Here is a 27,332-nt window from a genome sequence, read left to right on the forward strand (position 1 = left end):
CGGGAACCAGCAGTTCCTCGGCAGCCCTCCCTGAGCCTCTGTTCCGTCAGCTGGCGAAAGGTCGGAGCTGCCGGGGGGCTCAGACAGATTGGGTGGGCTACAGAGCTTTGAAGGGGCAGAAGAACTGAAGTGGAAGGGTTTGGCAGGAAAGAACAAGGCAGCGGGCACAGACGGGCCTCTTAGTTCCAAGGCCAGCCCCTCCACTTCCTAGCTGGCCAACTCGCTGCATCCGCCTATGCCTCAGTTTTCTCATCTGCTGAACGGGACGATAGGATCTCCTCGGTAGGGCTAGTGTGAGGATAAAACCAAAGCACGTATCCAGGTGGTGCCCGGCACATCACAGATGCCTCTGAGTCTCATTGGCTGTCCCTGTACCTTCACGTGTCTGAAAGCCCGACACTGACCCGGTCACTTCCACCTTGGGGGTTTGGCAGAGGCATGCCAGACTCTGTCGAGGCCCTCCCCTCCCTTCCAAGAGCCCCTGTGCTGGTGTTGTGGGTGGAAATATCCATCGGATAAATCTGAAGGCCCCCTTACCTGGACAGAGCCCACACCGGGCCGCCGTCACCCTGTCCTCTCTCCCGGCTGCAGCCTTCGCCTTCCATCAGAGACGCCGCTCTTCCCTGGGTGACTCGGCGGGCGCACCCTCCCTCCTGCAGCCGGGCCCCTACGTGCCGCAGTGTGACGTGCTTGGAAACTGGGAGCCTGTGCAGTGCCACGCTGGGACGGGTGAGGGGGCCGGCACCCTGGGGGGGAGGGGCGAGGAAGGAAGGAGCCCCCTCAGGCTGCTCTTCTGTGACAAGCCTTGTAGCCTCTCTGGCTTCCAGTATACTGGGAGCAGTGACCTTCAGCCAGCCTGAAGGTCACGAGGGTGGATGCTCGGGTGCTAAGAGCTGTGAGTGGGCAGTGGCAGGGGGAGGGCCTAGACCAGGGGACAGACGGGAGGTTCTGCAGGTGCTGCTGAGATCCTGACTTCCGGCCCTGGCTCTTTCCTAGGGCACTGCTGGTGTGTGGACAGGAAAGGAGAGTCCCTCCCCGCCTTGCTGACTGCCCGCTCCACACAGACCCTTCAGTGTAAGTGGCGTCCACTACACTGTCCACCTGCCCCGGCAGTGGGCACTTGAGGCTGGGGCCATGGCCTGCCCTGCATACCAGCCCTGGCATGCACCAAGAGGCATTTCCCCCTGTCCTCAGGTTGGGAGGCTCATGCTGACCTTGGCCTCTCCCAGTTGGTGCTCCCAGTTCTGTAGGTACAGAGGAGCCTCTTCTCCTCCTGAGCACCTGCTCCCTGGGCAGTTCCTGCCATTCCCAGAGTCCCACACTGCCCCGCACCTGCACGCCAGCCCTGTGTAAATGATGACCCCCGTGGCATCACAAAGCTGGTCCATCCATCGCCCTCATTGTCCTTGAACTTCAGCCTGGGTTTCTCCTGCAGTTCCAGCTCTCTGTGAACCCAGACCCATGGCTCTGAAGCTCTGGGCCAGGCCATGCACCCTGGGCTCTCCCAGGGCATTAAAGCAGCCTCTCTCCCATGCCAGGCCCTACGCCCTGTGAGAGATCTCGGGCCAATGCGCTCCTCTCCGGTTGGAAACAGGCTGCATCCCCCAGGAATCCCTCTCCAAAAGACCTCTTCACGCCCACCTGCCTAGAGGTAAGTCTGATGGCCCAGGACACGTGGGATGGGGGAAGCTGGTACTCACTCCATGTGTTCAGAGGTAAATTTTCTAGTTTTCAATATGTTTGCCCTAGTTAAAAACTCATAGGGAGTTCTCGGCCTGGGTGTTTTTCCGGGAACTGGTGGACTCTGGCTTTGTGACCTTGGACAACTTAGTTACCTTCTCTATTCTCTGGTCTGTTTTTTAATGCTAAAGTCAGGCCATAATCCTCTTTAATGCTAGGATTGAGATCTTCCAGAAACACCTTCCAAGAAAAGTCTTTGAAGATAGCGTGTGTGTGTGTGTATGTGTGTGCGCACGCACCAATGCCACCATGTCTTTCCTGAAGCCATCTTGGCCATGTCACCATCCTGCGTGTCAGGTTGTCAGCATCAATGGATGACATTGTCCTGTTTCCCTCCCCAGCTCCGTAATTCCGTGGAGCCCTGATTGAGTGCTTAGAGAAGGCACTCGTGCCTTGAGGCTTAACCACTGCTTCCCAAGAGATGGCCATGTCTGCTCCTCTGTTTCCTCTCCCTGAAGGAGGCCTGATAGGCACACCTCCACCTGCTCTGCTCAGCTCCCAGGGGCCTCATGCAGGGCAGCCGCAGTCAGCAGTATAGGAGTTCATAAAACCCTCTAGTGCTGAGTGGAGCTCCCTGTGTTGGAGGCGCCCTGTCTGGTGCCATGAGCGAGGACCCCGGCTCGAAGCGAGTGTTGTGGATGAGTTAGCCCGTGTTACTTAGTCTTTGTCTTCACTCACGGTCACCTCCAATGAGAATACAAGTCTGTCTGTCCTGGGCACTGCTGCTCTCGGAGAAGGAGAAGTGGAGGTAGAAGTAGAGATGGCAACTTCCACGGGTGGGGAAAGTGGTTCAAGTGCAGGATCCAGGACGGGTCTCACAGCCACCCCTCTGCAGGACCCTGGGCCATGCACAGCACCCACGGCCCTCACCGACCAAACTGAGTGCTTGTGTCTTTGGCCCAGCCACCCAAGGATAGTCAGGTTAATAGCTAGAATGTTCTTAGTTTTGAGAGTTAACCCCATACAGTGTTCTCAAACCGTTGCTAGTTTGAATCTTAGCTGTGTAACTTATATGCAGTGTCACCAGAGGCACTGCGGGTCTCTCTGGTGGGGACAGCAGGGTCCCCCCACTGCCCTCAGGCACTGTGTGGCTTCAGTGGCACACTGTGGTTGTGCTGGGGGGTGGGGAGCCCAGCGTTGCGCCCCCTGTAATTGCTGGGTGCTGTTGTTCCTGTCCTTGCTTCTCTGCAGACCAGGCCCAGCCAGTCATCAGGTGAGCAGGTGCCAGGTGCCCACTCAGGGAACACTGAGCAGGGGCCAGGAGGTGCACACCTGCTCAGGGTGGATGTTCTGTCGCAGCCATAGGAGAGAGGATGTTGCCATCATCAGAGGGGTTCCTGGAAGGCATGGGCTCCAGGATCTATCTGGTCCTGTCTCCTGGTTTTATAAACGGGGAGACTGAGGCCCAGAGTTGCAGTGGCGTGCTGCTGTCCCCCAGCTGACAGGGTCCAGGCACTGGCCTGGGTTCTGTTCTTTGGGTCCCTTGCCGGATGGGAGTTTGAGCAGCTGCCTTACGCCATTGTCTTTGTTCCCCCTGGTGCTGGGGGCCTTCTCCGGGGCTCCTCCTTAAGAATCATTTCTGGGCTTGGTAGGTTGGGTCAAGAGGGTGAGGGCTGTGGGCTGTGCTCCACTCTTGCTTCTCTCCACCATAAAATGGAATAACTGTGGTCCCTGCCCCGTGGGTCCATCGCACCCACCGATGCAGTTTACGTATGTGAAGGGTTTGGTAGTGACCGCTCCCCACCTGCAGTGACCCGGCCCTATCCCCTACCGTTTGGACAAGCTATCACCAGTTGTTCCATTTTCTTTTTTTTTTTTCCCCTAAGATTTATTTATTTATTTATTTATTTATTTGAAAGGCAGAGTTACAGAGAGAAAGAGAAAGGGAGAGTCAGAGAGAGAGCGCACTTCCATCTGCTGTTTCTCTTCCTAAATGGCTACAACAGCTGGGGCTGAGCCAGGCTGAAGCCAGCAGCCTGGAACTCCGTCTGGGTCTCCCTCTGGTGCATTAACAGGGAGCTGGATTGGAAGTGGAGCAACCAAGATTCAACACAGTAGTCATATGAAAAGCTGGTGATGCAGGTGCCGTGCCACACACCAGCCCCTCACCAATTGTTAGGGAAGGGACATCCTCAACACCAGCCCACCGACAAGTGGACTCCCAGAGCCTCCTGCCTGCCATGACATGACCTTGGTTCTGTCTCAGACAGGGGAGTACGCCAGGCTGCAGACGTCAGAGGCTGGCCCGTGGTGTGTGGACCCCGTGTCGGGAGAAGGAATGTCACCCAACTCAAGCAGCAGGGCCCAGTGTGAGTAGCTGTCCCTCTGCTGGTCGCCCCAACCCCTCCCTGCTGAATGCTAGGTGTCGAGTCCCTCGAGCTGGCTGTGTGTCCCAGCTCTGCTGCTTCTGTCCGTAGCTGTGGGGACAGCCCTTGATGGCAGGATGCCGCAGTTTTCTCATCTGTAAAACACGGGCAATGTCACCCAGCTCCAGAAGGTCTTGGGAGAAGTAGATGCTGTAGGGCATGGGGTTGGCATTGGTCCCTGGTAACAGGGACACTGGTGCTTTCAAGGTTGACCAGCTGTCTGTAGTGATGCTTGGCGGACCCTGCCTGGCCCTGGGCTTTCTTCCTGGTCCTGTGATCCGGCATCCACAGTGGGGCCCTGGGGGTGCCCTTGAAGTGCAAGGCCCCTCAAGCCGTCAGTACTCCCACTGTGGGACCCATAGGACCAAGCCTGTGCTCCTAGACGGAGCTCAGGGCCCTGCACATCTGGCTACTGGGACTTTGGCTTCTCTTGCTTATCTGTCACTCACACCTCCAATGGGCCAGACTTGAAGAAGCAGGCCTGGGTTTTCTCGTGTTCTGGCTCTGTTGCCTGCAACACTTCCATCCCCTCTTCAACCCCTGCCGGGCTGATTCTGGTATCAGCCCCTCCAGAGAAGCTCACCGGCCCTCCCAGTGCTGTACTCAGTGCCTCCCTGTGGCTGCTGAATTGCACCACGGTCACCTTTATCTCCGTGGCTCACCTGGCTCACCTGGCTTCTCTCTGTACCAAGGCCCTGGCCTCTGCGAGGTGCTCAAGAGTGGAGTCCTTTCCAGGAGGGTCGGCCCAGGCTACGTCCCAGCCTGCCAGGCACAGGATGGAAGCTTTGCCCCAGTGCAGTGCGACTTAGCCCAGGGCAGCTGCTGGTGTGTCCTGGGCAGTGGAGAGGAGGTGCCCGGGACCCGTGTGACCAGCAGTCAGCCTGCCTGTGAGAGTAAGTTATGGACCTCCCCTGGAGGGACCGTGGGATCTTCCTGCAGCCAGGCTGGGGACCCTGGGATTGGTGGGAGGACAGGAAGTGCGGGAGGGAGGTGGTGATGGTTGACTGATGATGTGGAAACCTGTGTCTACTTCCTAAACATGCCCAACTTGGGAGGCTGAGGCCAGGAAGTGCCCGCCAGGGCCTCTCCAGAACTGGGACACTGGCTGCTGGGGGCTCTTGCTCTCGGGCTGTCTGCTCCGGAGTGGGGAGAGGCAGCCCGAGCGCAGGGACTCGGTGGGCCTGGTTCTACCCTGCTAGGGCACTGTGGACACTTTCTGGGGTTCAACTTGTTTGTTTTTGTTTTTCTAGTTAAAAAGCTGAGTCTCAGATGTTGAAAGGCACATCCTGTGGATAGAGCAGCAGAGTGAAGAATATTATTAAAAGTATTGTTTAGTTATCAGTGACTTTCCTTTTATTTCTCTACATACTCAAGCCGCAGGACTCTGCAGTCATTTTACAGTTCATATGACAGCAAGTGCAGACAGCATACAATATTCATTATAAATGGGGTGGGCCTGGCCAGGGTGAGGAAAATCGCACTGAATGATTCTGCTTTGACTGCGGTTGCTGAGTCTCGGCCACAGTGCAGGGTTCCTACACGGAAGCTGCACCCTAGAGGTCAAAGTGGGTCATTCGCATCTCAGAGGCCCCCGTACCCTGATGTCAAGTGCAGATTGTCGGTTCTAAAGCCAGACACCAGCAGTGGTAAGGCTGTGCTCAGGGTCTACTAAGTGAGTCTAATCTGATAGGAACTTGTCACATGCAATGTGTGTGATCTTTTTCTCCTTCACCCATGCATGTGCTACACACTTGTGGAGCTTGTGTGTGACATCCATGTGCGTGACACACACTCACTGAGCCCATGTCTGGCACCCATGTATGTGACACATACTGAGTCCATATCTGGCACTCATGTGTGTGGCATGCACTCACGGAACCCATGTCTGGCCCCCATATGTCCCATATGTGTGACACATATTTGTTAAGCCTGTGTCTGGCACCCATGTGTGTGACACTGAGCCCATGTCTGGCACCTGTGTGTGTGACACTGAGCCCATGTCTGGCACCCATGTGTGTGACACTGAGTCCATGTCTGGCACCCATGTGTGTGACACTGAGCCCATGTCTGGCACCTGTGTGTGTGACACATACTTGTTAAGCCGTGTCTGGCACCCACATGAGTGACACACACTCAGTTGCGATCGTGTGTGGGTCGCTTTGTGCCATGGCCTGGGTGAGCAGAGGAAAGACTTTATCTCTCCCATGGGCTCAGCAGGGGACCCTGTGCAGATGACTAGAATCCCAGAAAATTGATAAAATGCATGTGACACTGGGGCTTGGCATTTCAGAGCAAGGAGACCCACATCTGCCTGGGAGAACCACAGAAGTTGTTCAGAGTCCAACAGGAATCCCCCAGGCAGATGAGCTGGGGGTGGGAAAGCAAAGGGGTGTGTGCAGGGGAGGGCAGACCTGCCTGGAGGCAGCAGGGTTGGAGGCAGTGGGTGCATAGAGAAAGGCAGAGTCCCTGACATGCGGGGAAACTAACAGCCCATGTCCAGCTGTGCTGTGATTTCTCTGCTGGCAACAGCACTGGGTGGGATGTGGGGGCAGAAAGGCAGGGATGAGGCCCAATCGCAGAGGCCTGGCAGGGACGCCTCACTGGCCGTAGAGGGGGGAGGTCTGCAGTGTGAGAGAGGCAGGGGAAATGAGACAGGGAGCAGGTGTGAGCTGCCGCACGGGTGGAGGAGGCGGGCCTGTGTGGGAGGCCATCCTCTTCCTGGCCTGTGCTGGCTGGCAGCCGAGGTTCCACTGCTCGGGCTCAGGATGCAGGAGCAGGAGCAGGAGCAGGCCTGTGCTCACGTGTTGGCTGGGAGGAGGGAATATGCGATGGTGATCAGTTGGATTTGGAAGGGGAAGAAGCCCCAAGAGGCATGTGTGTTCAAGTCTCTGTTCCAGTGGAGAGGATGGGGGCAGGTCCAGGCCAGAACCTCGGCGCCTCGCACACCCAGGGGAGGGGAGAGGACTGAGCGGGAGACGCGTCATGATGTCCCCAGAGGCCTGTCATGATGTCCCCAGAGGCCTGTCATGATGTCCCCAGAGGCCTGTGCTCTTGCCGCCACCGCCACGGGGGTTTAGTTGCAACATGAATTGTGCAGCAACCGAATTCAAACTACAGCAGCCCCCTCCCCATGCAACCTTGAGCCTCCTGTGCGTGGCAGGCTCACTGAGGGCTGGGCAGGTGCCCACCGCTGCTCCTTTCTCCCTCCTAGGCCCACAGTGCCCACTGCTGTTCAACATGTCAGAAGTTGTTGGTGGAGTGATCCTGTGTGGCCCAGCCTCGGGCCCTCCGGGGGCCGCTGTCCAGCAGTGCCAGCTGATCTGCAGCCGGGGCTACCAGAACGTGTTCCCGCCCGAGCCGCTGGTGTGCAGCCTAGAGAGCAGACGCTGGGTGTCGCAGCCGCCTCAGCCCCGGGCCTGCCAGCGTGAGTGACTTGGGGGATGTCTGTCCCGTGACAGGAATGCAGGTGTGCAATGCTCCACTTCTCAAACCCAAACGAAGCCTCCCGTGTGTGGTGGGCTGCATGGCACCAAGAGCAGGAGAGTCGGTGTCTGGAGTGTTTCTTACGAAGGATCAGGTACACCTCATAGACCCCTGGACCAAGGTTTTGTTTGGGGCCTCTGAGCCATCTGCCCCTTGGGAGAATTTGCCACTGGCCCAACTCTCCCAGCATGCCTTGGGTTCAGGACAAATCCTCTGCAGGCGGGTATTCCACTGGCCATATTGGTGACTCGTGGTGAAATGCTCAGAGCTGCTCATCCAGCCTCTGAGGGTCGTCCTGACCCACCAGCCTCTCCGCGACGTCCACCTGGAGATCCAGGGCTAATGCCTGGCAGGGCTGAGGTGCTGGACCCCACTCCAGGTGGGCGCCAGTGCCCTGTTTCAGCATCACCTGGCTCTGAAGTGCTCTGTGAGAACGCCTGCCTCTGCTCGCCTGCTGACCTACTTGACCCGAGGAAGGGCACCACGCTCTAACCATGTCTGCCTTGGCAAAGCCTAGCCGTGGTCACCAGCAGCCGTGCAGGGCCGGGGCACACAGGAGACCTTGCATTTGGCCTGCCCAGTGCCGTTGGAGGAGCATCTAGGACAGACACCCAGCTCCTGGTATCTGAGTGTCACAGGGCTCTGGGAGGCCTCCAGGGTGTCAGGACAGTATTCGTTGCAAAGCACTGTGGGATATAGAAGATCCCCATCCCGAGAAAGTTCACATGTGATTTGTACAAAACAGTGAGCTGTCCTCCTGACTCTGACCAGTGGTCTGAGCTGAGAGCAAAACCAGGCTGATGACAACTGAAGACAGAGCAGGGACTTTGGGGAGGGAAGGTGTGGGCCTTCAGCCCTGGTGAGTGATGAGGGCCACTGTGTATGATCGTGCAGGCTGTACACTGAGCAACTCAGAGGACAACTCAGAGTATCCCAGAGTCGGGATGTCTGTTCCCAACCTGCAGAATCACACGGAGTGGGCTGTCCAAGGCCTGACAGGACAGAGTTTCCCGGAGAATGTCCAGGGCCCCCAGATGTGAAGCACTCTGGTTTGGAGGCAGAAGCAGGACCGAGCTGGCTGTGGGGTGCTGAGCGCTTTCAGAGACGAATCCTCATGCCAGGGAGGGCGACAATGCAAATGGCTGTGCCAGTGTGTTTTGAGCAGTGAAGAAGGGCTACCTTTGCAGAGGAAAAGCCGTAGAGAAGAACCCGTGGGCGGTCACCTCTGCTGACCTCGGGGCTTGCCTGCAGGGCCTCAGCTGTGGCAGAGCATCCGGGCCCAGGGACACTTCCAGCTCCAGCTCCCGCCGGGCAAGATGTGCAGTGCCGACTACGCGGGCTTGCTGCAGGCTTTCCAGGTCTTCATACTGGACGAGCTCACGGCCCGTGGCTTCTGCCAGATCCAGGTATGTGCTGGCCTTCCCCCAGTGGATGCTGGGATTCAACTCAGGCTCACCTTGGAGGGAACCTCAGGGCTTGAGTAAACCTAGGGTTCAGGTTCATGCCCCATTCGTTTGGCCAGTGAGGCCCAGCATTGGGCAGTCATAGCGGCAGAGGTGGGGTCCACACCTCTCTCTCACTGGCCATTCTTTTTACATCACGATGCCAAACGTGTCCTGAGCACTTGTGTGTGCCAGGCACTGTCTTTCTCTAGGCATGGCTTCATGGCTAAGTCCTCACAGGGACTTAGCATCTTGTAGAGGAGGCAGACGAAGGCCAGGGAGCTAGAAACTAACAAGCCCAGCGTCACAGAGCTAGGGAATGACGGAGCCAGGCCAGCTGGCACGAGTTGGATCACCATGCAGTAGTGCCACCGGCCGTGGCCAAGGAGCCTGGAGGCCTGGGGCAGGCCAGCTGGGGTGCTGGAAGGCACTGCCGGAGGTGTCCCCAACAAGCCTGCAAGGAGGCACGAAGCTGTCCCCGGGAGTGGGAGGTCACAGGCCGCCTCCAAAGCACCCTACCATAAACAACAACAGCAGGGGCTGTCAGCTGTGCCAAGTGCGGGCTTTGGTGACACGGAGTCACCTGTACATATCACCTCATTAAATAAATCTTCTGCTCAAAATTTGCGGAGTCAGCATTTTTGGCATCTTGTGATACGAATTTGAAGAACATGCATTTTCACAAATTGAAACACAGAGAATGTGGGTTCTAAAAACCATTCAAAGAAATGAGCTCGACAACACTATCCGCGGCATCTCTTAACCACGGCACTGGCTGTGTTCCTGGCACCAGGCTGGTGCTTCCACATTCCTGCTAGTCATCACAGCATCCTACTTGTGGTGCCGTTAGCCCTCAGTTTGTAAGTGAATTAACCAAAACCCGCAGAAGGCACATCAGTTGCTTACTAAGACTATGTCTGCCTGGACTCTTTCAGTAAACCTAAACTGTTCATTCATTTCTCTGTTTAACAAATGCTTGAGGCCAAGCATGGTTCTAGATGCTGAAGATTGTCAAAGATAAAGAAAGCTAGTTAAAGGGGTAAGCGTAGGGTTTTAAGCAGGCGGGGAGGGGGTCTGGCAGGAGTTGAACTGAACTTTGGTTGGTACAGAGGTGACCGGGCGCTTTGAGAGAGAAGCTGCTGCACCCAGGAGACCCCGTGAATCAGGACTGCGTGGGCTCCCGAGGCACAGGGCTCTGCTGCTTCCACTGCCCCTCTGTGAGCTGGCTGCCCGGGGCAGGTCATTTCACTTCTCTGGAGCTTGTGTGCCTCCAGTAGGGAAAAGGGAGCTACCACGTCCTGGCTTCCTCAAGCAGGACCAGCAGAGGGGGAGAGGGAGTGATGGAGGCCGTGTTCCCGGCCTGGTGTGGCATCAGAGGAACCAGCTCGCCACTCTGCCCCCATCTGAAAGTGTCTGTTTCCACGCAGGTGCAGACTTCGGGGACCCCCATTTCCATCCCTGCCTGTGACGGCTCCTCAGTGCAGGTGTGGTGTCTGACTGGGGAGCGTTTGGGAGTCAATGTCACATGGACATCGCGGCTCGAGGACATCCCCGCGGCCTTCCTGCCTGATTTCCGTGACGTTGGTATGCTTTTCTGCACAGCTGTCTTGAAGAGCGGTGTAGCTTCTCTAGGTCCCGTTTTCCTCCTCTGTCCAATGGAGCTAGTGGAGCCCGAGCTGCCTCCCATTGAGGGTCTGCGGAAGGAGTCCTACACTTCACCCCCTGGGAGAGCTAATTACTGAAAAGGGGCTCACAAAGTTCTCAGTAGCTCACTACCAATGCACAATGTCATCAAGAAGAAAGCGTGATCGTACCAAGAGTATTCTCCAGTTCTTCTCTTGGATTTCTCTGCGCAGAGGTGTGAAGGGGAGAGTGGAGTAGAGTGGGCGTCTTCATTGGCTTGGCATTTGGGTCCCACCCACTTGCAGTTATAAGCCATTTGGAACCACTTACGCTGCTTGAACCAGGGAGGTGTGATATGGATATAGCAGTGGAGTAGAGAGATAAGGGTCAGAATGGAGTTTATAATCTCAGTTATGAACATGCATCAAGTTGAGCTCTGAGCTTTCTGGTAGGAAGTAACTCATGTATCTCTCCTTTCTTTTAAAGATCAATCTATTTATTTATTTATAAGTCAGCATTACAAATAGAGAGAGAGAGAGAGGATAGAGATAGCTTCCATCCACTGGCTCATTCCCCAGGTGGCCACAATGGCCAGGGCTGGGCCTGGCCAAAGCCAGAAGCCAGCAGCTTCCTCTGGGTCTCCCGTGTGAGTGGCAGGGGCCCAACCACTTGAGTCATCTTTCGTTGCTTCCCCAGCCCATTAGCAGGGAGCAGGATTGGAAGTGCAGCAGCTGGGACACGAACGAGCTAATCCATGTATTTCTGACCGGAAACCGGGGGTCAACTCTTCTCTCTTCTACCATCCAGTGGCACAGAGCCAGGGCCAGCATGGGTTGGCGTTTGCCTTCTCTTTTAGGAGGGAAACTTGTAGAAAATGTTGCCAGGGTGTAATCCCAGAGTCTGCTCCGTTGGCAGAGATCTGTGGGAAGTACCCCTCCCCCAGTGTGCCCAGCCTTATGGATTATGAGGCCCTCTCTGATTTCCTCCGGAGAGCCTGGGTGCTCGGATAGCTTTGGAGCTGCCCAAGCACGAGTCCTGGCTTCCACGGGGAGGTGGCAGTGAGTGGGCTTTCCAGCTGCCAGCAGTACCACAAAAGTTGGCTCCTTGCCGGGATCTGCCCCAGCCCTTATGTGGTGCTCATCTGCTCCCTTGCAGGAGAAAAGACAGTTCAGAAGGCTGGAGGCCTTCTCCGAGGCGTGGCCTCCTCTCTGAGGGGCTGTCCTGGAATGCCTAGCAGAGGCATGCCCAGACCATTTTGCTGATGGGAAGGCTGAGGCACAGAAGCGGTGCTGAGGGTGGAGGTGGGTGGATGGCTAGATAGTGCCTGTCTGATGACTGACTGAAGACATGATACCCTGTACCGATAGGGGTCGCACTGGTGCCACAGAAGCGACGGGAGCCAGGAGGCCTTGGTTGCAGTCCTGCCTGTACTCCTGACTCCTGTGTGGCCTTGGGCCGCTCAGTCTCTGGGCTTCAGTTCGCCCCCTGTAAGATGAGGCCCCAGATGATGCCTACGTCTCCTTGCAGCTAGAGTGTTCCTGGCAGCCCTGCCCTCCTGATCCCCCCAGGCCTTACGGAGAACAGCTGGTGACCTCTGCCTCGTCCTGTGTCTTCCAGAGAGGGCCCTGGTGGGCAAGGAGCTGCTCGGGCACTTCACGGAGCTGATCCAGAGTGGCGCCTTCCAGCTGCATCTGGATTCCAAGACTTTCCGGGCAGACACCGCCGTCCGCTTCCTCCAAGGGGACCACTTGGGCACCTCTCCCAGGCCATGGTTTGGGTGCTTGGAAGGATTCGCCCGAGTCCCACCCACTGGCAGCGCCGTTCCAGGCTCACTGGGATGCGGTAGGTTCACCTCCTTCTCCTGGGACTGCAGTTATGGGGCTCCCTGAGGCTTGGAGAAGGGGCACAGGTGCTCTGGGCAGTCCCAAGTGGCGATGGATCAGTCCTGTCCTTTAGGACCCATGGCAAGTGATCCGTGGAGGAGACTTGCTTGGGTTGCTCTTGTCCTTGGCGGCAAGCTTCAGAGGTCACTTTCACTGGAGTCCAGCTGCAGGTGCCTTGGATGGAAGCTGTATTTCCTGCTGCACAGCCCAAATTCCCGCCAGTTCAGTGGCCCACGGCAACACACACACAGTGTCTAGGTCTGTCGGTCTGGAGTCTGGCATGGCTTTCCTAGAGCAAAGTCAGGATGTCTGCAGGGTGTGTTCCTCCTGGAGACCCTCGAGGGGAATCTGTTTCCTTGCTTTCCAGTGGCCAAGGGCTGTCCGCATTTCCTGGCTGGCGGCTCCTTCCTTCCTCGCCAAAACCAGCCGTGGGTGACCCTTCTTCCATGGGCACATCCCTCCCTGGCTGCTTTCTGCTTCTCGACACTTGTAATGACACACAGTGGGGCGATCCAGGATACGCCCCCACCCCCGACGCGAGGTCAGCTGGTTGGCGGTGACCTTCATCCCATGTGCAGCCTGCATTCCGCTTGGTGAAGTGGCCTGACAGCCACAGGTCTGGGGCATGAGGATGCAGACGTCGCGTTCTCTCACTGAGGCCGCCAGGGTCTCATGGCATAGACCCATGCTCTCATGGGAAAGGAGACCGAGCGGTGTTTCTGTTGAGCTGAAGAGGAGAGGTTTCATGTTTCTTTACTCATTATTTATATTGGTTACGACACAAAAGCTACATGGCCTCTCCTTTCCTGAGATCCACGCCAGTTGTGCATTCCACACTGGAGCTGAGATGGAATCCTACCCGAGCACAGAGACCCCACCGCTTCCCCCTGATGTTCAGACGAGACTGGCAGTTTGCACTGCGCCTTGTAGCTCTGTGGTGCTCACACTAGCCCAGATGCAGAGCTGGGGGAGATTGTGTGTGTGTGTGGGGGGAAGGGTGGCCTTGAGCAGGGCTGACCCCCAGCAGGGAGCACAGCCCACCTGACTACCAGGGGCTGAGTCAGCCCCACCCTCTGGCAGCAGAACCCATGGTTTTTCCTTCCGCCTCGCAGGAAGTGGGAGCAGGAGAGGAGGGTGCTGCCTGCCAGGGTGGGTGGGGCAGGGGTGCGGGAAGGGAGAGACAGCCAGCATGCTGGCTGCGGGGGTCCCAGATTTCAGCCCGCTGAGTCTTGGCTTCCACTAGTAGGGGTGTGTGTGTGTGGGGGTGTGATGTGTGATATGTGTGGTGTGTTTGTGGTGTGTATGTGTGTGGCATCTGTGTGTATGTATGTGGTGTGTGGTGTGTAGGTGGTTTATCTTTGGTGTGTGTATGTGGTATGTGTGGGACGTCTGTGTAGGGTTGTGTGTGTCACAGGTGTGTGTGTGTGTATGAAATACATAAAGAGGCTGGACTAGAAGTTGGACCCCACGGTTCTTCCCTCAAGAACTCGATTTCTGCTTCCCGTCAGCAGGGGCATGAGCAGGGGTGCTTAGCTCAGAGTGAGGGGGAGAGCTTAGCGGAGGGTGTGGGTGTTTCACCTGACTGGAAACCCCTGGCTCTTCCTGGGACTCAGGCAGTCTCAGGGTGGCCAGGGTTTCAGAGCACCCAGGAAAGGCAGGGTGCGGTGTTCCCAGGACGCTGTGTCCTTGCTGTAGAACTGGGGCTGGCTGCCTTTTCCGGGCAAAGACCAGCTGGCAAGTGTTTTAGGCTTTGTGGCCCACGCCATCTCTGTCCCCATGTCCCCACTCAGCCACTGCAGGAAGAAATGGGGCCGAGTTGCAGTCGACCTTGATTTACCCAGACAGAAGGGGAGCTGGATGTGGCTCAGGGGCTGCAGCTTCATAGGGCTTGCTCCCAACCCGTGTTCTGCTTGTCAGCTGCTGCCACCTCTTCCTGCCTCAGATTCATCAGGTGCACCGTTGGGCTCTACCGCCTGGCTCCACATGGCTAGAAGGGCCCAGAAGGGAAGTCACAGATGCAGTTTCGCCAGCATCAGTGGTGGTATTTTTCGCCTGCTGAGTTTCTAGGCTTTGCTAGCCCCCGGGGCATGCGTGGTAATCCCGTGTTACAGATGAAGAGGAAGCTGGGAGCGTATGGTTGCCTGTATCACTTGGAAACTGCCAGCTATGAACGTTGGGCGGACCTGGGCTGGAGTCCAGGCCCCAGCCCTCTCTCGCGGCGGGATCCTGGGAAAGTCGCTTATCCTGTCGGCAGAATGTGAGGAGCAGGGACAGTAATATGCATTCCACAAGGCTGTGGCTTGGGGAGCATGAGACGGTCCATGCACAGCATGTCCCTGGGCACACAGCCAACCCCCACCCCCACTCCCACCCCACCCCACCCCAACACAAGCAGTTTTGCTGAGATTGCAACTCGGCTCCATCGGCCTCCAGTCTTGTCTTCTTGCATGCCTCATCTCCCTTCACAACAAGGGGATCCTGCGTGAACTCGCACCCTCCAGTTCTCGCGTCTGTTCTTCCTGGCTCTTGTCCTCCTAAAACACACCTGGCACACAGCTGTGGAGGCACAAAGTGCAGCATTGTCTGTAGAGGTGGGGCAGGGTTTCTGTGGTCACCTCAGGGGACTCGTTGAGGTGGCCCTGGGAGGGCCATGACTTAGGGGCCAGTGGGCGCTTCCACCCCGTGACCCGTGGAAGTGGACCCTGATGGTTGTGGATGGGGTCACTGCTATTCACCACGTGCTTCAAGGCCAGCCCCAGGGCTTCCCCTTGGAATTCCCTGCTGGCAGCCCCATGGCAGAGTAGCTCATTAACAAGGATCCCAGAGAACTTGTCTGGATTTTCCATTGTATGTTCTGGATGGCATTGACCTTGACTCATTCACTAGGACTTGTTACCATAGAGCTGTGACGAGAGCCAGGCTCAGGGAAGTCACAGACAGGGCTCCCCGTCAGGGAGCTCACAGTTGGAGAGCTGGGAGGGAGTAGACGGCTACACCATCCTGTGGAAAAGCCTTTTGTACCCTGGTCAGAGCCGTCGGGAGAGGCTTGCTGGGGTGGCTGGGGGGAGGAAGTGTGGAAGGTGAGAACTTGCTGCTTGGATGAGAGCAGGCAGGAGGTGGGGTGTGTGTGTGTGTGTGCGCACCTGCATGTGTTCCTGTGTGTGTGTGCATGCCTGCATGTGTTCCTGTGTGTGTGTGTGTGCGTGTGCGCGCCTACATGTGTTCCTGTGTGTGTGTTCCTGTGTGTGTGTGCACGTGCCTGCATGTGTTCCTCTGTGTGTATGTGTTCCTGTGTGTGTGTGCGCATGCCTGCATGTGTTCCTGTGTGTGTGTTCCTGTGTGTGTGTGCGCGCGCCTGCATGTGTTCCTCTGTGTGTGTGTGTGTGTGTGTGCGCATGCCTGCATGCGTTCTTGTGCCAGGGATGATGAGGCAATGAAGAACATTCCAGAAATGGGAATGAGTGTTAAAGCGGGGAGCCCTGAAGTGCCCCTGCGTCAGGCAGATAGTTGATACAGTTAGGGAGCCGGCTGTTTTGGGAATGTGACAGGAGGCGGGGCCCGGGAGCCAGGCAGGAACCAGGGCAGGAGAGGCCTCTAGTGATGAAGGTTTTTTATGTTGGGGAGTGAGTGGGCCAGGTGGGCTTCAGAGAGCTTCCTAGTGGGCAAGGGGCCAAGGGGTTCCTCACAGGTGTCTTCCCGCAGCATGGGCCGGGTTGGCACGAGGGGTAGCCTGATTCCAAAGCCTTGGAGAGCGCTCCGACTTGGTCTCAGCTGCCTCACTTTGAAGGCAAATGCGCGGTGGCAGTGGTGGGCTCAGTGGTAGGGGAGGAGCCCCCTGCTGAAGGAAGCCTGGCCCTGGTCCGCGAGGTCTCATTCTGACTCAGGAGAGTGTTCTTTGGGGTGGAAAAGACTGACGTCAGAGACAGAGAGCTGGGGTGGGAGGAGGCAGCACACGCCTTCCTGGAGCACAGGAGGCTGGGAGTTGCCGGCCCTGCAGCCCACGGCCATTCCCAGCCTTCGGTTTTCTACCTCGCCTGCCCTTTGGGTTTTAGATGCGAGGCCGCTTGCGCTGAAAAGCTTTTGTTTTCCTTTAGCTGAGTTTGGAGGCCACTTCCCTGAAAACCTAGCCACCGTGAAGGGACCGAAGAGCTAGAAATGATTATCAACAGCCTGACTCATAGGAGTAACGAAACTGCCCTTGCTGCGGGGGGTGTCACTTGCTGGTCCAGACCGGAAAGCACACAGCTCAGTTTCCAAGACGTGGCCCGAGTTTCTGATTTACTCAGACACGCCACGTACGTATGCAGGCCAGGGACAGCGGCTGCTCCCCCAACACTGGCTCCTGCCGCCCCAGCCCTCTACCTGGTGCTCACTTCAAGGGAAGCGATGGATTTGGAGGTGGAGCAGAGGCTTTGGTTTGGAGACCAGTGAATGGGACTCAAATCCCGCTTCCATCACCTCACAGCCTGCTCAGCTAGGACCTTGAATTTCCGTTTTCTCCAGTCTAGATTGGGGTTTATGCTTTTCTCATAGGCCTGTGATATAGGGCACTAAAACATCTGGCACTGTGGTTGGCATTGTCTGTAATCTCACGTCTCTACTGCCTTCTGCAGAAAAACACACTAGGAAGTAATGCATGAGTGTCTTGAGCTCGGTGCGCTCATCTGTGAAATGGGGCCAAAATTCCGCTCTTGAGACAGTGCTGAGTGAGTGCACAGAGCACCCAGCAGAGTGCCGGGCAGGACAGTGGGCCAGGATTTTGCTCCTACTTTTTACTGGGTGAAAGGTCAGTTCTGCCGGGAGTTATTTGACAAACTCTTTGGGAACACAATACCGAAACAGGAAAAAAGCAGGAAAAGCCTTGTCCTGCACCCTCTTCTGTGAGCGACCAGGTTCAGTGGGGTCAAGTTCAAGGACGTCCCTCCCAGCAGAGCTCCCCAAACCCTGACTCAAGTTTTTTGTGAGGCCTGCATCGCCCTAGTTGGCTATGTGGCTTCCCTGCCTGTGCTGTGTTGGAGGAGGAGAGTTGGGAGATCAGCAGTGTCAGAGCCACAGGATCACAAAGCCCTGGGAGCAGGCCGAAGAGCGGCTCCAGGGTGCAGTGAAGGGGGCATCCAGGGGCATGGGTTGTAGGGGCTCCACCCTCAGGGTCATATTTGGGTGTTCGGAGTCAGTCGGGAACCCAGGAGCCCCAACAGTGAGAGCCCCCTCAGTCGTGATTTCTGGGTGCCTCACTCACCTCTCCTTGGTCCTGGGTCTAAGAGTGCTCTTGGGGGCCACCTGTGGGGACCAGAGGCCACAGGAGTCATATGAGATGGCACCCAGCTATTGGCATTGCCCCCCGTACGGATGGGTGGGTGTTGAGGCTGGTTGTATGGAAGGGCTTTCTCCCAGTGGAAAAGCGATGACTGAGCCCACCCAGGAAGCTGGCATCCTGTGTGTGCTTTAGGCATCCTGGGAGGCAGGACTCCACCCTCCCCCCCCATTTCACAAGGGAGACAGTCAACCTTAGGACAGTCCAAGGTTACACAGGGGCAGTGGCAGATTACCCGACCCCAGCATTTGTGACCTTGACCACACTCCACCACACCCTTGGCTTTGGGAAGCATTCCCATGGCAACCTGGGCACAGACTCGTCTTTTAAGCTGTTCTCCAACTTGCCCTGCTGCCATTCTTCCCTTGGGACCCAAGGTCTGGCTCGGCATCTGGCTCTGGTGGGCCGTTTTCATTCCTTTCCTCGGATGGGCCCATCTCACTTCCCACTGCAGCACTTTGCCATTGCACTTGCCCCTGCCTGGACGTCTCTGCTCCTGCGTCTTTGCCTGGGGTCCTCTCCATCCCCCTCAGGTGCATCCCCTCACTAGCACACCCACCCCTCCTGCTGCAGGTCACCCATAACTGGAATCCTTGTCTGACTCCCTCCTTTCCTACAAGTGTACCAGCTCCTAGGGAGCAGGAGCCTCGTCTGCCTCCTTCATGGAGCCCGGGACAGAGTCGGTTCTTAGTGGGCGGTCTCTAAGCTGATTGTGTTTGTAAAGAGATTGTCTTGTTCCTTAATGTCATCTCTCTGCTTGCTGTTTCCAGTTAAGTGTCCTGAAGGAAGCTATGCCCAGGATGAACGGTGTGTCCCCTGCCCTGTTGGATTCTACCAGGAACGGGCAGGTAGCCTGGCCTGTGTGCCGTGTCCGGTGGGCAGAACCACCACTTCTGCTGGAGCTTTCAGCCAGACTCACTGTAAGTTCTGCAGGGCTCAGGTTTGAAATAAAACCCCGCAGTGTTTGGGACACAGCCGAATCTCTGCACCTCTACCTGACTGACGCGTTGGGCCTGCTGCTTCGCTCTTATGGGAGGCTCTGCTGAGCATGGTAGGATGCTTGGTAGCATCACTAACTGTACTACTCCAGTAGCACTCCCTCCCCCAAGCTGTGGCACCCAAGTGTGTCTCCAGATAATGCCAAGCGACTCTTGGAATGGGGGGGGTGGTGGTAGTTGCCCACCACTGAGAGGCACACAGTGTGATTAATAACCAAAGGGCCACCGTCTTCGAGTCCCCATCCTGTGCCAGGCTCAGGGCCGGGCATATCACCTGTGCTCTCTCAAGTTCACCCCTCCCCACATCCCTAACTGTTACAGATCGGAAGGAAGGGGCTCAGAGAAGTAATGGAGTAGCCAGATTCACTCAGCTCATTGGTGGCATAGCTACCTTTTGATCTTGCCTGTGTCTGATTCTGAAACTTCTGCTTTTTGTACGTCAACCTTATCAGACAGAGAGGTGGGAGATATTTTCCATCCACACTCATTGCCCCCGTGGAGCTCGTCTTCCCTTTCTGGCTCTGTACCCTTGTCGGCACCGTGTGCACACATGGCCTTCCCATATATCATGTGATTTCGCTTGGCCTACTTACTTGATGCTCACGGAGGTGTTGTGGGTTTTTCCTAGCTAGGACCCATAACTAGCCTTATTGGAAATTTTCTCAGGTTACTCTAAAATTGTGTCAGTGTGAGGCAAAAACTTTTTGGCTCACAATATGAATTATTTCTAGAATTTTTAAAACAAGTGATCAAAGGAGGCCATGTTGCTTTCTTTAATGAAGTTTCCTTGGACAGGAGAGCAATGGTGATGCGACATTAATTCCAAGAAAGTACAAATAAGAGGACTTTCCTGGGCTGCAGTCTGCCGTTCCTCCTGGGGAAGGAACTCTCCCCAAGGATCTAGATTGTCCTTAGCATCCAGGCAGCACTCTCAGTCTGCCCCACACTGTGCTTTGAGATGCCCTGGAGTGCTGTGCAGGGACCGTGAGGGTTAGGGGAACAGAGGCAGGGGCTGAGACGGGCACAGTCTGTCCCTACTCTCTTCTCTGGCTGGGGATCTAGGCCAAGTCCCCTCCAGTCCCTGAATGTCAACTCCCTCATCTATGACATCTGAGACGTACCCCTGGGTGGCTACAAAACGCATCTGAGTTCAGGCGATGGTTTTCCCTTATCATAGACTGGTGCTTACACAGCACACATTGCTTCTCCCAGTTCCAGAGGCTGCAAGTCAGGTCAGCATGCCAGGCTGGGGGGCTCTTTGTGGGCTCTCTTCCTGGCTAGGTCGTCACATGGCATATGCTTGGTGTATCACCAAGGAATGAGAGCTCTCCTGTGTTCCTCTTCTGATTAGGGCGTGGATCCCAGCATAGGGTCTACCTTTCCGACCTCATCTAATCCTACTCCCCTCTCAACATCACACCCCCAGACTCCATCACGTTAAGGATCAGAGTTGCTACAGAGGATTTTATAGGGACACAAGACAGTCAGTGCCCAGCAGAGCAGAACCAAGATGTTTAACGTGAACAGTGGACAGTTGTCCTGTGTCCTGCCTTGGGAGCCAGCTTGGACGGCATTCTGTGCGGTCATGGAGGCTGTATTGTATCACTTCCCCATGGCTAGACATCTTCCTTAAATAATAGAACTGATTTGAGTCAGCAGTTATCCAGGATCAAGATCGGAGTTTGGGCTAAGAGTCTGTTTGTATCTAAGAACTTCTCCATGGCTCATGAACTTCCTCGTGTGCCAATCATTTTACATGTTTTGTGTTCCTACATGGATTCACACAGGAGAAGCACAAGGAGGGAGGCAGTGCTGAGTGTTAGTGATGCCAGGCAACCTCAATGCTTCCTGGTTTCCTTTGGGTGTTGGGATAGCTCTGATCCCAGTTCCTCTGTCTCATCGATGTCTGCATTGTAGCTCCTGCTTACACTCTTCTCCTGTGTCGTCTACCTTAGCAGGCTCACTGGGAGTGTTTGAGGTTGTGTTGATAAAGAAGTAGCTCTCTGTCTGCTATTTAATGAGGTGTGGATTCACAGATACAATGTAACCTTTGGAGCCCCCCCCCCCAAGTTGTTACTAATGAGTGGTTAATCCTATAACTAACAATCTTGAAACATTGAAGCCGTGTTGTGATTGAGTCTCTGGGCTGGCACAGAAGGTGACCTTTCACCTACTTTCTTGCCTGTGGCTCCAAGTCAAGGTATTCCCTTTGATATCAGTCATCAAAATTCATGCAGCACCTGATTTGTGCCAAGGATCTATGAGTATATACAACAAATTGAGAGAAAGTCCTTGTCCTCAGGAACTTGAGAGCGATAGGAAGAGGAAGCCAGTGAGTCTATGAACATAAGTCCAGTGTATGTAATACTATGGAGGAGCTATGTGTTGGCCACTTACGGCACCTTGCACTTGATCTTGAAAGATGGGGGAGGATTGGCTATGTGGCCAGGTGGAGAAGAGACTTCCAGGAAGGGGAAATAGCTTGAGCACAGGCATGGAGGGTTCCATCCATGCATTTGACTAATATTTTTTCTAAAATTTATTTGAGAAGAAAATGCCCACAAAGGTTGGGGCCAGACAGGGGCTGGGAACTCACTCCAGGTCTCCTGCATGAATGGCAGGTATCCAGCTACTTGGGCCGTCACTGCTGCTTCCCGGGGTCTGCGTTAGCAGACAGCTGGAGTCAGTGTTGAACCCAGGCACTCTGACGGGGGCTGTGGGTGCCTTAACTGCTAGGCAAACACCTAACTCCTGGACTAATGCTCAATTTTGGATTTGAGGGAGGGAGAGCTTTTACTGTGACGTGTCAGATGTTGAGCAAGGCACTGAGTTATGTTCATGAGCTCAGCCAGCTCTGGTCCCTGCCCCACGGGGTAGACTGGGGACTGCCAGGTGGATACATGGACACAGCAGTTACTCTCCTGCCATGAAGGAGAGGCATGGGTCCTTGGGAGACTGTGCAGCTGTTGGACCTGGCCTCGTGGTCAGGGTGGAGGTGTCCCAGGCTCTTTGAGCTGCTGTAGCCAAACACTCTGGGGTGCCTTCTGGAAACATGTGCTCCAGAAGCAGGCCAAGGCCAAGACACTGGCAGGCGTAGCACCCGGTAGACAGTGGCTTCATGAGTGGGCACCCCTGGGCATCTTTGATAAGGGCACTATCTGTTCATGAAGGCTCCACCCTTGTGACCTAACTCCTGTCACATGGGGCATAGGATTTAATACATGAAGTTTGGGAGATGCCAACATCCAGACCCTAGAAGGAGGGCATCCTGAGGAAATGGGAAATGATGGACAGTGAAGAGTTTTCCCAGTGAGCACTGGGGGCGCGTGTACCAGGAGACGGGACGCCACGAGCAATGCCTGTGTTAGGGTAGTGGTATCAGAGGGGCTGGCGTGTTCAGGGCACTCAGTGTAGTGGGTGTGTGGGGGGCAGAGGCAGCGTGTACAGGAGGGAGGAAGGGTGTGGGGCAGATTTCAGGGCCTTATCGATCCAAAGAGGCAGGCTCAGTGCGGTCCTTTGGTCAGGGTGGGTACGCTAAAGAGTTTGGCGTTAGGAAGTCGGGCTGAGGTGTATGAGTTGGCCATCTGGTCAGTGGCCAGCTGACTGGGAGTCCAGAGGGGAGGGATCCTGTCACTGATCGCCATGTCTGTCTCTTGTTCCAGGTGTCACCGACTGTCAGAGGAGTGAGGCAGGCCTGCAGTGTGACCAGGATGGCCAGTACCGAGCCAGCCAGAGGGACAGCATCAGTGGGAAGGCTTTCTGCGTAGACAGCGAAGGGCGGAGGTTGCCGTGGTCGGAAACAGAGGCCGCGCTGGAGGACTCCCAGTGTGTGGGTACGTGGGGAGGCTGAGCGGTCATGGTCATGGGGCTGGAGGAGGCTCTGAGCAGCCTTGTGCTAAAGGAGACACTGCTGGAGGTCTGTTTGTCTCCGTCTTCTTGGTTTGAGGACTTGTAACCTATGCAGAAGCTAGAAGAAGAGTAAGATGAACAAACGCTCATCATCTGGATCCAAAAATTGTTAGTAGTGTTTCGTTCTCTCTCTTTTGTTTTTCTGAATCATTTGGAAAGTGGTATTCAGACGTTATGAAACTTCGCGCTGAACCACTTCAGCCCGCACGAGGGATGAACTTTCATAGAAGAATCGTCTCTGCAGGCTTCCCTTCCGGCAGGCGGCTTGCTCTAAATCTGGCCCGCCTTTCTCCCCACTAGGGTGCCGGGTGCCTGTCCTGTTTCATGACTTCCTGGGCAGCCCAGAATAAGTTGCTCAAGCTCTCTGACCCTCCATCCCCAAACACTTGCTGCTTGTGTCTGAGGCACTTTGAAGGCTGACACCATCTTCTGCTGTCAGCAGGTGTTTATTGAGCACCACTGCCATGGTTGTTGCTCCAGCAGAATATGGGAGACTGAGTGATTTATACAGAAGAAAGGGTTTTTGGCTCATAGTTCTGGAGGCTGGGACAGCCACAAGCTTGGCACTGGCATCATCTTAGCTGGTGAGGGCCTCAGGCTGCGACATGAGCTGGAGGAGGAGAGGAAGGGCGGGGGCACTGCTGAAGAGAAGAGACAGCAGCTAACAGCCCTCTCTCGGGTAACCCTGCAGTCCCCTGAGAGCAGCCTAATCCCTCTCTCTGACCCGGTCACCTCTTAAGGTCTCACCGCCTCTTAGCACTGTCACATTGGGAACCAGACTTCAACATGTGTTTCAGAGAGGATGAGCCATACTCACAGCATAGCAACCGCCCCGGGCCAGCCACAGTGCTCCAGTGAAACAGCGGGTCGGGAGGGGCCAGGCGGAGCCTCAGGCATCCTGCAGTGTCAGGTGCCAGCAGGGGGTGGGCGTGGTCTGCAGAGCCAGGAGGCCTGCAGTCCCTTCACCTTTGCGGTCTTGGGCAGTACTCGTCCTGTGCAGTGGGGGTATCAGCGCCTGCCCCGTAGGAGCTCTGGGTATCAGCAGGGACGTGCCTGGCAGAGGCCATGAACGCTCTAGACTGATAAGAAGGCGCAGGAGCCGGGGCTGCCCTGTGCGCTCATCTGTTAACCACGGAGGCGGCTGAAACCCCCTGGAGCCCCCTTACTCCCCACCTGCAGGGCTCTGCTCCGGCTGCCCATTGTCTCCTGCCTCTGCTTGAAGGCACGTGGCTTGAGGTCCGTGGCACTCCCGGCTCAGCAGAGCGAGCCCCGCTGCCAGGGTCTCCCACTGTTTCTGTGGAAGGAGGGAGTTTGCACGCGTGGGCTTGCCATGGCCTGGCATTTTCCATGTCTTATCAATTGCAACTCCCAAGTGGTTCCCTATGTAGATATATTGTCGCCGAGGAAACCGAGGCAGAGAGTTTAAGTACTTCTCTTCCTCACGTAGTCAGGGTCCAGCACACCTAGAATTTGAATGTGTGTCAGACCTCCAGCCCCCTGGTTTTTCTGCTTCTGTCTGGAGTTGTCTGCTTCCCCGTTCAACACACACACAGGCACACGTACACTCTTGCATACACACATGCCTGGTGATCCTCGAGGGAAGCTGGTCCAGCTAATGAGGAAACAGCAGAAAAAACTCCCAGTGAGAGATTATGTTCTTGCCAAGCTCAGAGCAATCATCCCCATCCCTTGCAAACAGCTAACACATCGCAGGATTTTTTTTGGTGTGTGTGTGTGTGTATGTGTGTGTGCGTGCACGTCCCTCCATGAGTAAATTGCAAATCCTATGCAAGTCTTCTGATTTTTCCCAGTATCACTCCTCTCGTGCAGGAATAACAACCAGTGAGCTAGAGCTGGAAGGAGCTGTCAGAGGGCAGCTGGGGCTCCTGCACTGAGAAGAGGTGGGGCTTCTCAGGGGAGCAGCCATTTGCCCCAGGGCCCTGCTGATGGCCGGCCATCCCAGAGCCGGCTCTGGGGATCCGTTTGTGGGCATGTCGCAGCTCGCAGCTCGTTCAACTCTGCATTCAGAGCAGAAGAGAGTCTAATTAGTGGCACCAGGCGTGTCCTGAGTCGGGGCACGGCATTGGTTGGCAGCTTTGATGCCGCCTCCCTGTGGGCTGGCTTGGGAAGAACCTCCGGATGATCCCCAGCGCTGGCTTCCTGTGCCCCCTCGGAGCCTAGGCTTCGCGTTCCGGAGGTGCAGGGGATTTCCACGCTAATGGGCTGGCCGTCCCCGGCGAGTGAACCCCTCTTCTCCAGACCCTTCCATAGCAGCTGTCTCTGTAAGACTGGCAGTGCAAAAGCCGAGGGCTTCAGTCAGCCATGTTCCTGCCACGCAGGAGCCTACCTGAGAGGCATCTGCCCTTCTCTGCCCCGTGGCCGCCGCCTTTGTCCATGCTGCTGTTGTCACCCATTGAGGTCACGGCCATATTCTCCTAATTCCCCGTTCTGCTCAGCCCAACACGTTTTTAATGATATTTTCAGCACAGTTATTTTAAAAGGCAAGTCTGCTTATGCGATGGCCCGTAAAATTCTACAGTGGTTCTGCAGTACTCTTGGGATCAGGTCAGCTTGTAACATCCCAGTCTCCTCTCTCAACTCAGGACAATAAAACCTGCATTCCACTCGGGCTGGCACTGCACCCTGTTTCTTTTTCTACACCAGAGTAGTACGTAGTTGTTGACAGAAAGACTGCATCCCTCTGGTCCTCTGGGTGTCTTCAAGACTGTTTGCTGGCCGGCGCCACAGCTCAACAGGCTAATCCTCCGCCTTGCGGCGCCGGCACACCGGGTTCTAGTCCCGGTCGGGGCGCCGGATTCTGTCCCAGTTGCTCCTCTTCCAGGCCAGCTCTCTACTGTGGCCCGGGAGGGCAGTGGAGGATGGCCCAAGTGCTTGGGCCCTGCACCCGCATGGGAGACCAGGAGAAGCACCTGGCTCCTGGCGTTGGATCAGCATGATGCGCCGGCCGCAGGGTGCCGGCCGCGGCAGCCATTGGAGGGTGAACTAATGGCAAAGGAAGACCTTTCTTTCTGTCTCTCTCTCTCTCTCACTGTCCACTCTGCCTGTCAAAAAAAATTTTTTTTAAATTAAAAATAAATAAAAAAATTTAAAAAAGACTGTTTGCTAAAGGTCTTCAAGGAATGAGATGCTCCCAGCACTGGAGTTCCTGTGGCTGGCCCTCTGAGCCCTAACGCTTAGGGAGTGTGTCCTCACAGGCGGCAGAGGGGCGTGGCATAGACTGCACTGGGCACCAGCTTCCCACGCTGCTTGACTTAATTTTCACAGCCAGCAAGCTGGGGCTGGAAGAGGCTGAGATGTGCCCAAGAGCTTGGTGCTGGTGAGGAGTGCGGGTGTGAGGGCCTGCACCCAGGGCTGCCTTCTGACTGGTGCTCTGTCCCCCCTGCCTGCTGCCCTGACCCGAGTCCTCCCCTGGTGCTCCCCTTCATCTTCTCTGCGTTTCCTGTAGTAAATGTGCTTATTCCACATGGCCTTTGCTTACATAAACAGTGAGTCTGACACTGGCCAGCAGAAGTATTTCAAGGTCCTCTTACCTTTAGCTTCAGAAACAGTTTCCTAATTCTGCTCTGTTGACCCAGGCTAAGGATTTCATACACCAAGTCAAGTGCCTACACAGTGGTACCTACTTCCTGTTGGCATTATGTCTTCATAATGTTCTCTGCTGCTTTCCTGGCCTTGTAAGGGTACCAGTAGTCATCACTTGTCTGTCCATCTATCCATCCATCCAATAAACAGGGGACTGTTCCCTGTCATTCTCCCAGCCAGCCAGGGCTGCATGAGGGTCAGAACATTCCCTGAATCATCTGCAGCACCAGTGCAGGCTCTAGGATCATGCACCTTAATAGCCGTGTCAGTCTGTGACACAATCGTGATGCGGCGTATGTGCACTCTCATGTGAACTCTGGGTTCTCTCCCCAAGACAGTTGCAAATTATCAGGCAAGTAAGGATGTGGAAAATTATCCCAATAGCATCTATAAGTCTACAAATGACATCAGCACTCATTGACAACTTGACTGGCTTCCTGGAGCTGCTTCAGTGAGAGCTGATGTCTCCTCTAAAACCCAGCAGATCCACTAATTGTGTTGTGAAGCCGACTACATTTTTGGAAGCTTTAATTAGAGACTGGAAGATCGTTCAGATTTCATTCAGTCTCCTGGACTGTTTGGAGCATCTGTTCTATTCCAACCAAGACTTAAGTGCACATTGATGTGAACAGCACAGTATTTGCTAGACTAGAGGCTGAAGTCTACACACATACCAAGGAGTGTGAAAGCAAAAGCAGAGAGGAGGAAATCAGAGAAGGGCTGAGCCCGAGAATGTGGTGACTTCGATATTCCATGTGGACTGACCACTTCATAGACTTAGAATTATTTTCTCTAAATGTTTTAAGACTTTACATACATTACATATGTTGTATTAAAATTACCTCCTGGGGGCTGGCGCCATGGCTCACTTGTCTAATCCTCTGCCTTTGGTGCCAGAATCCCATATGGGCGCTGGGTTCTAGTCCTGGTTGCTCCTCTTCCAGTCCAGCTCTCTGCTGTGGCCAGGGAAG

The 27,332-nt window shown here is 55.5% G+C and overlaps 1 protein-coding gene across 1 annotated transcript in view; it reads left to right on the plus strand.

The window, feature by feature from the left end:
- Positions 1-27,332, plus strand: part of TG (thyroglobulin) — a 229,632-nt gene that overhangs the window by 25,544 nt on the left and 176,756 nt on the right. Inside the window, exons 12-22 of the mRNA XM_051844054.3 lie at positions 592-729; positions 997-1,074; positions 1,539-1,651; positions 3,947-4,049; positions 4,799-4,999; positions 7,318-7,530; positions 8,841-8,995; positions 10,459-10,615; positions 12,272-12,496; positions 18,622-18,771; positions 22,512-22,682. Coding sequence (XP_051700014.2) covers positions 592-729; positions 997-1,074; positions 1,539-1,651; positions 3,947-4,049; positions 4,799-4,999; positions 7,318-7,530; positions 8,841-8,995; positions 10,459-10,615; positions 12,272-12,496; positions 18,622-18,771; positions 22,512-22,682 — 1,704 coding nt within the window. The remainder of the gene's footprint in view (positions 1-591; positions 730-996; positions 1,075-1,538; positions 1,652-3,946; positions 4,050-4,798; positions 5,000-7,317; positions 7,531-8,840; positions 8,996-10,458; positions 10,616-12,271; positions 12,497-18,621; positions 18,772-22,511; positions 22,683-27,332) is intronic.

Source organism: Oryctolagus cuniculus, chromosome 6, assembly GCF_051225735.1.
Source record: "Oryctolagus cuniculus isolate XC-2025 breed Fujian yellow rabbit chromosome 6, ASM5122573v1, whole genome shotgun sequence".
Taxonomy (NCBI): domain Eukaryota; kingdom Metazoa; phylum Chordata; class Mammalia; order Lagomorpha; family Leporidae; genus Oryctolagus; species Oryctolagus cuniculus.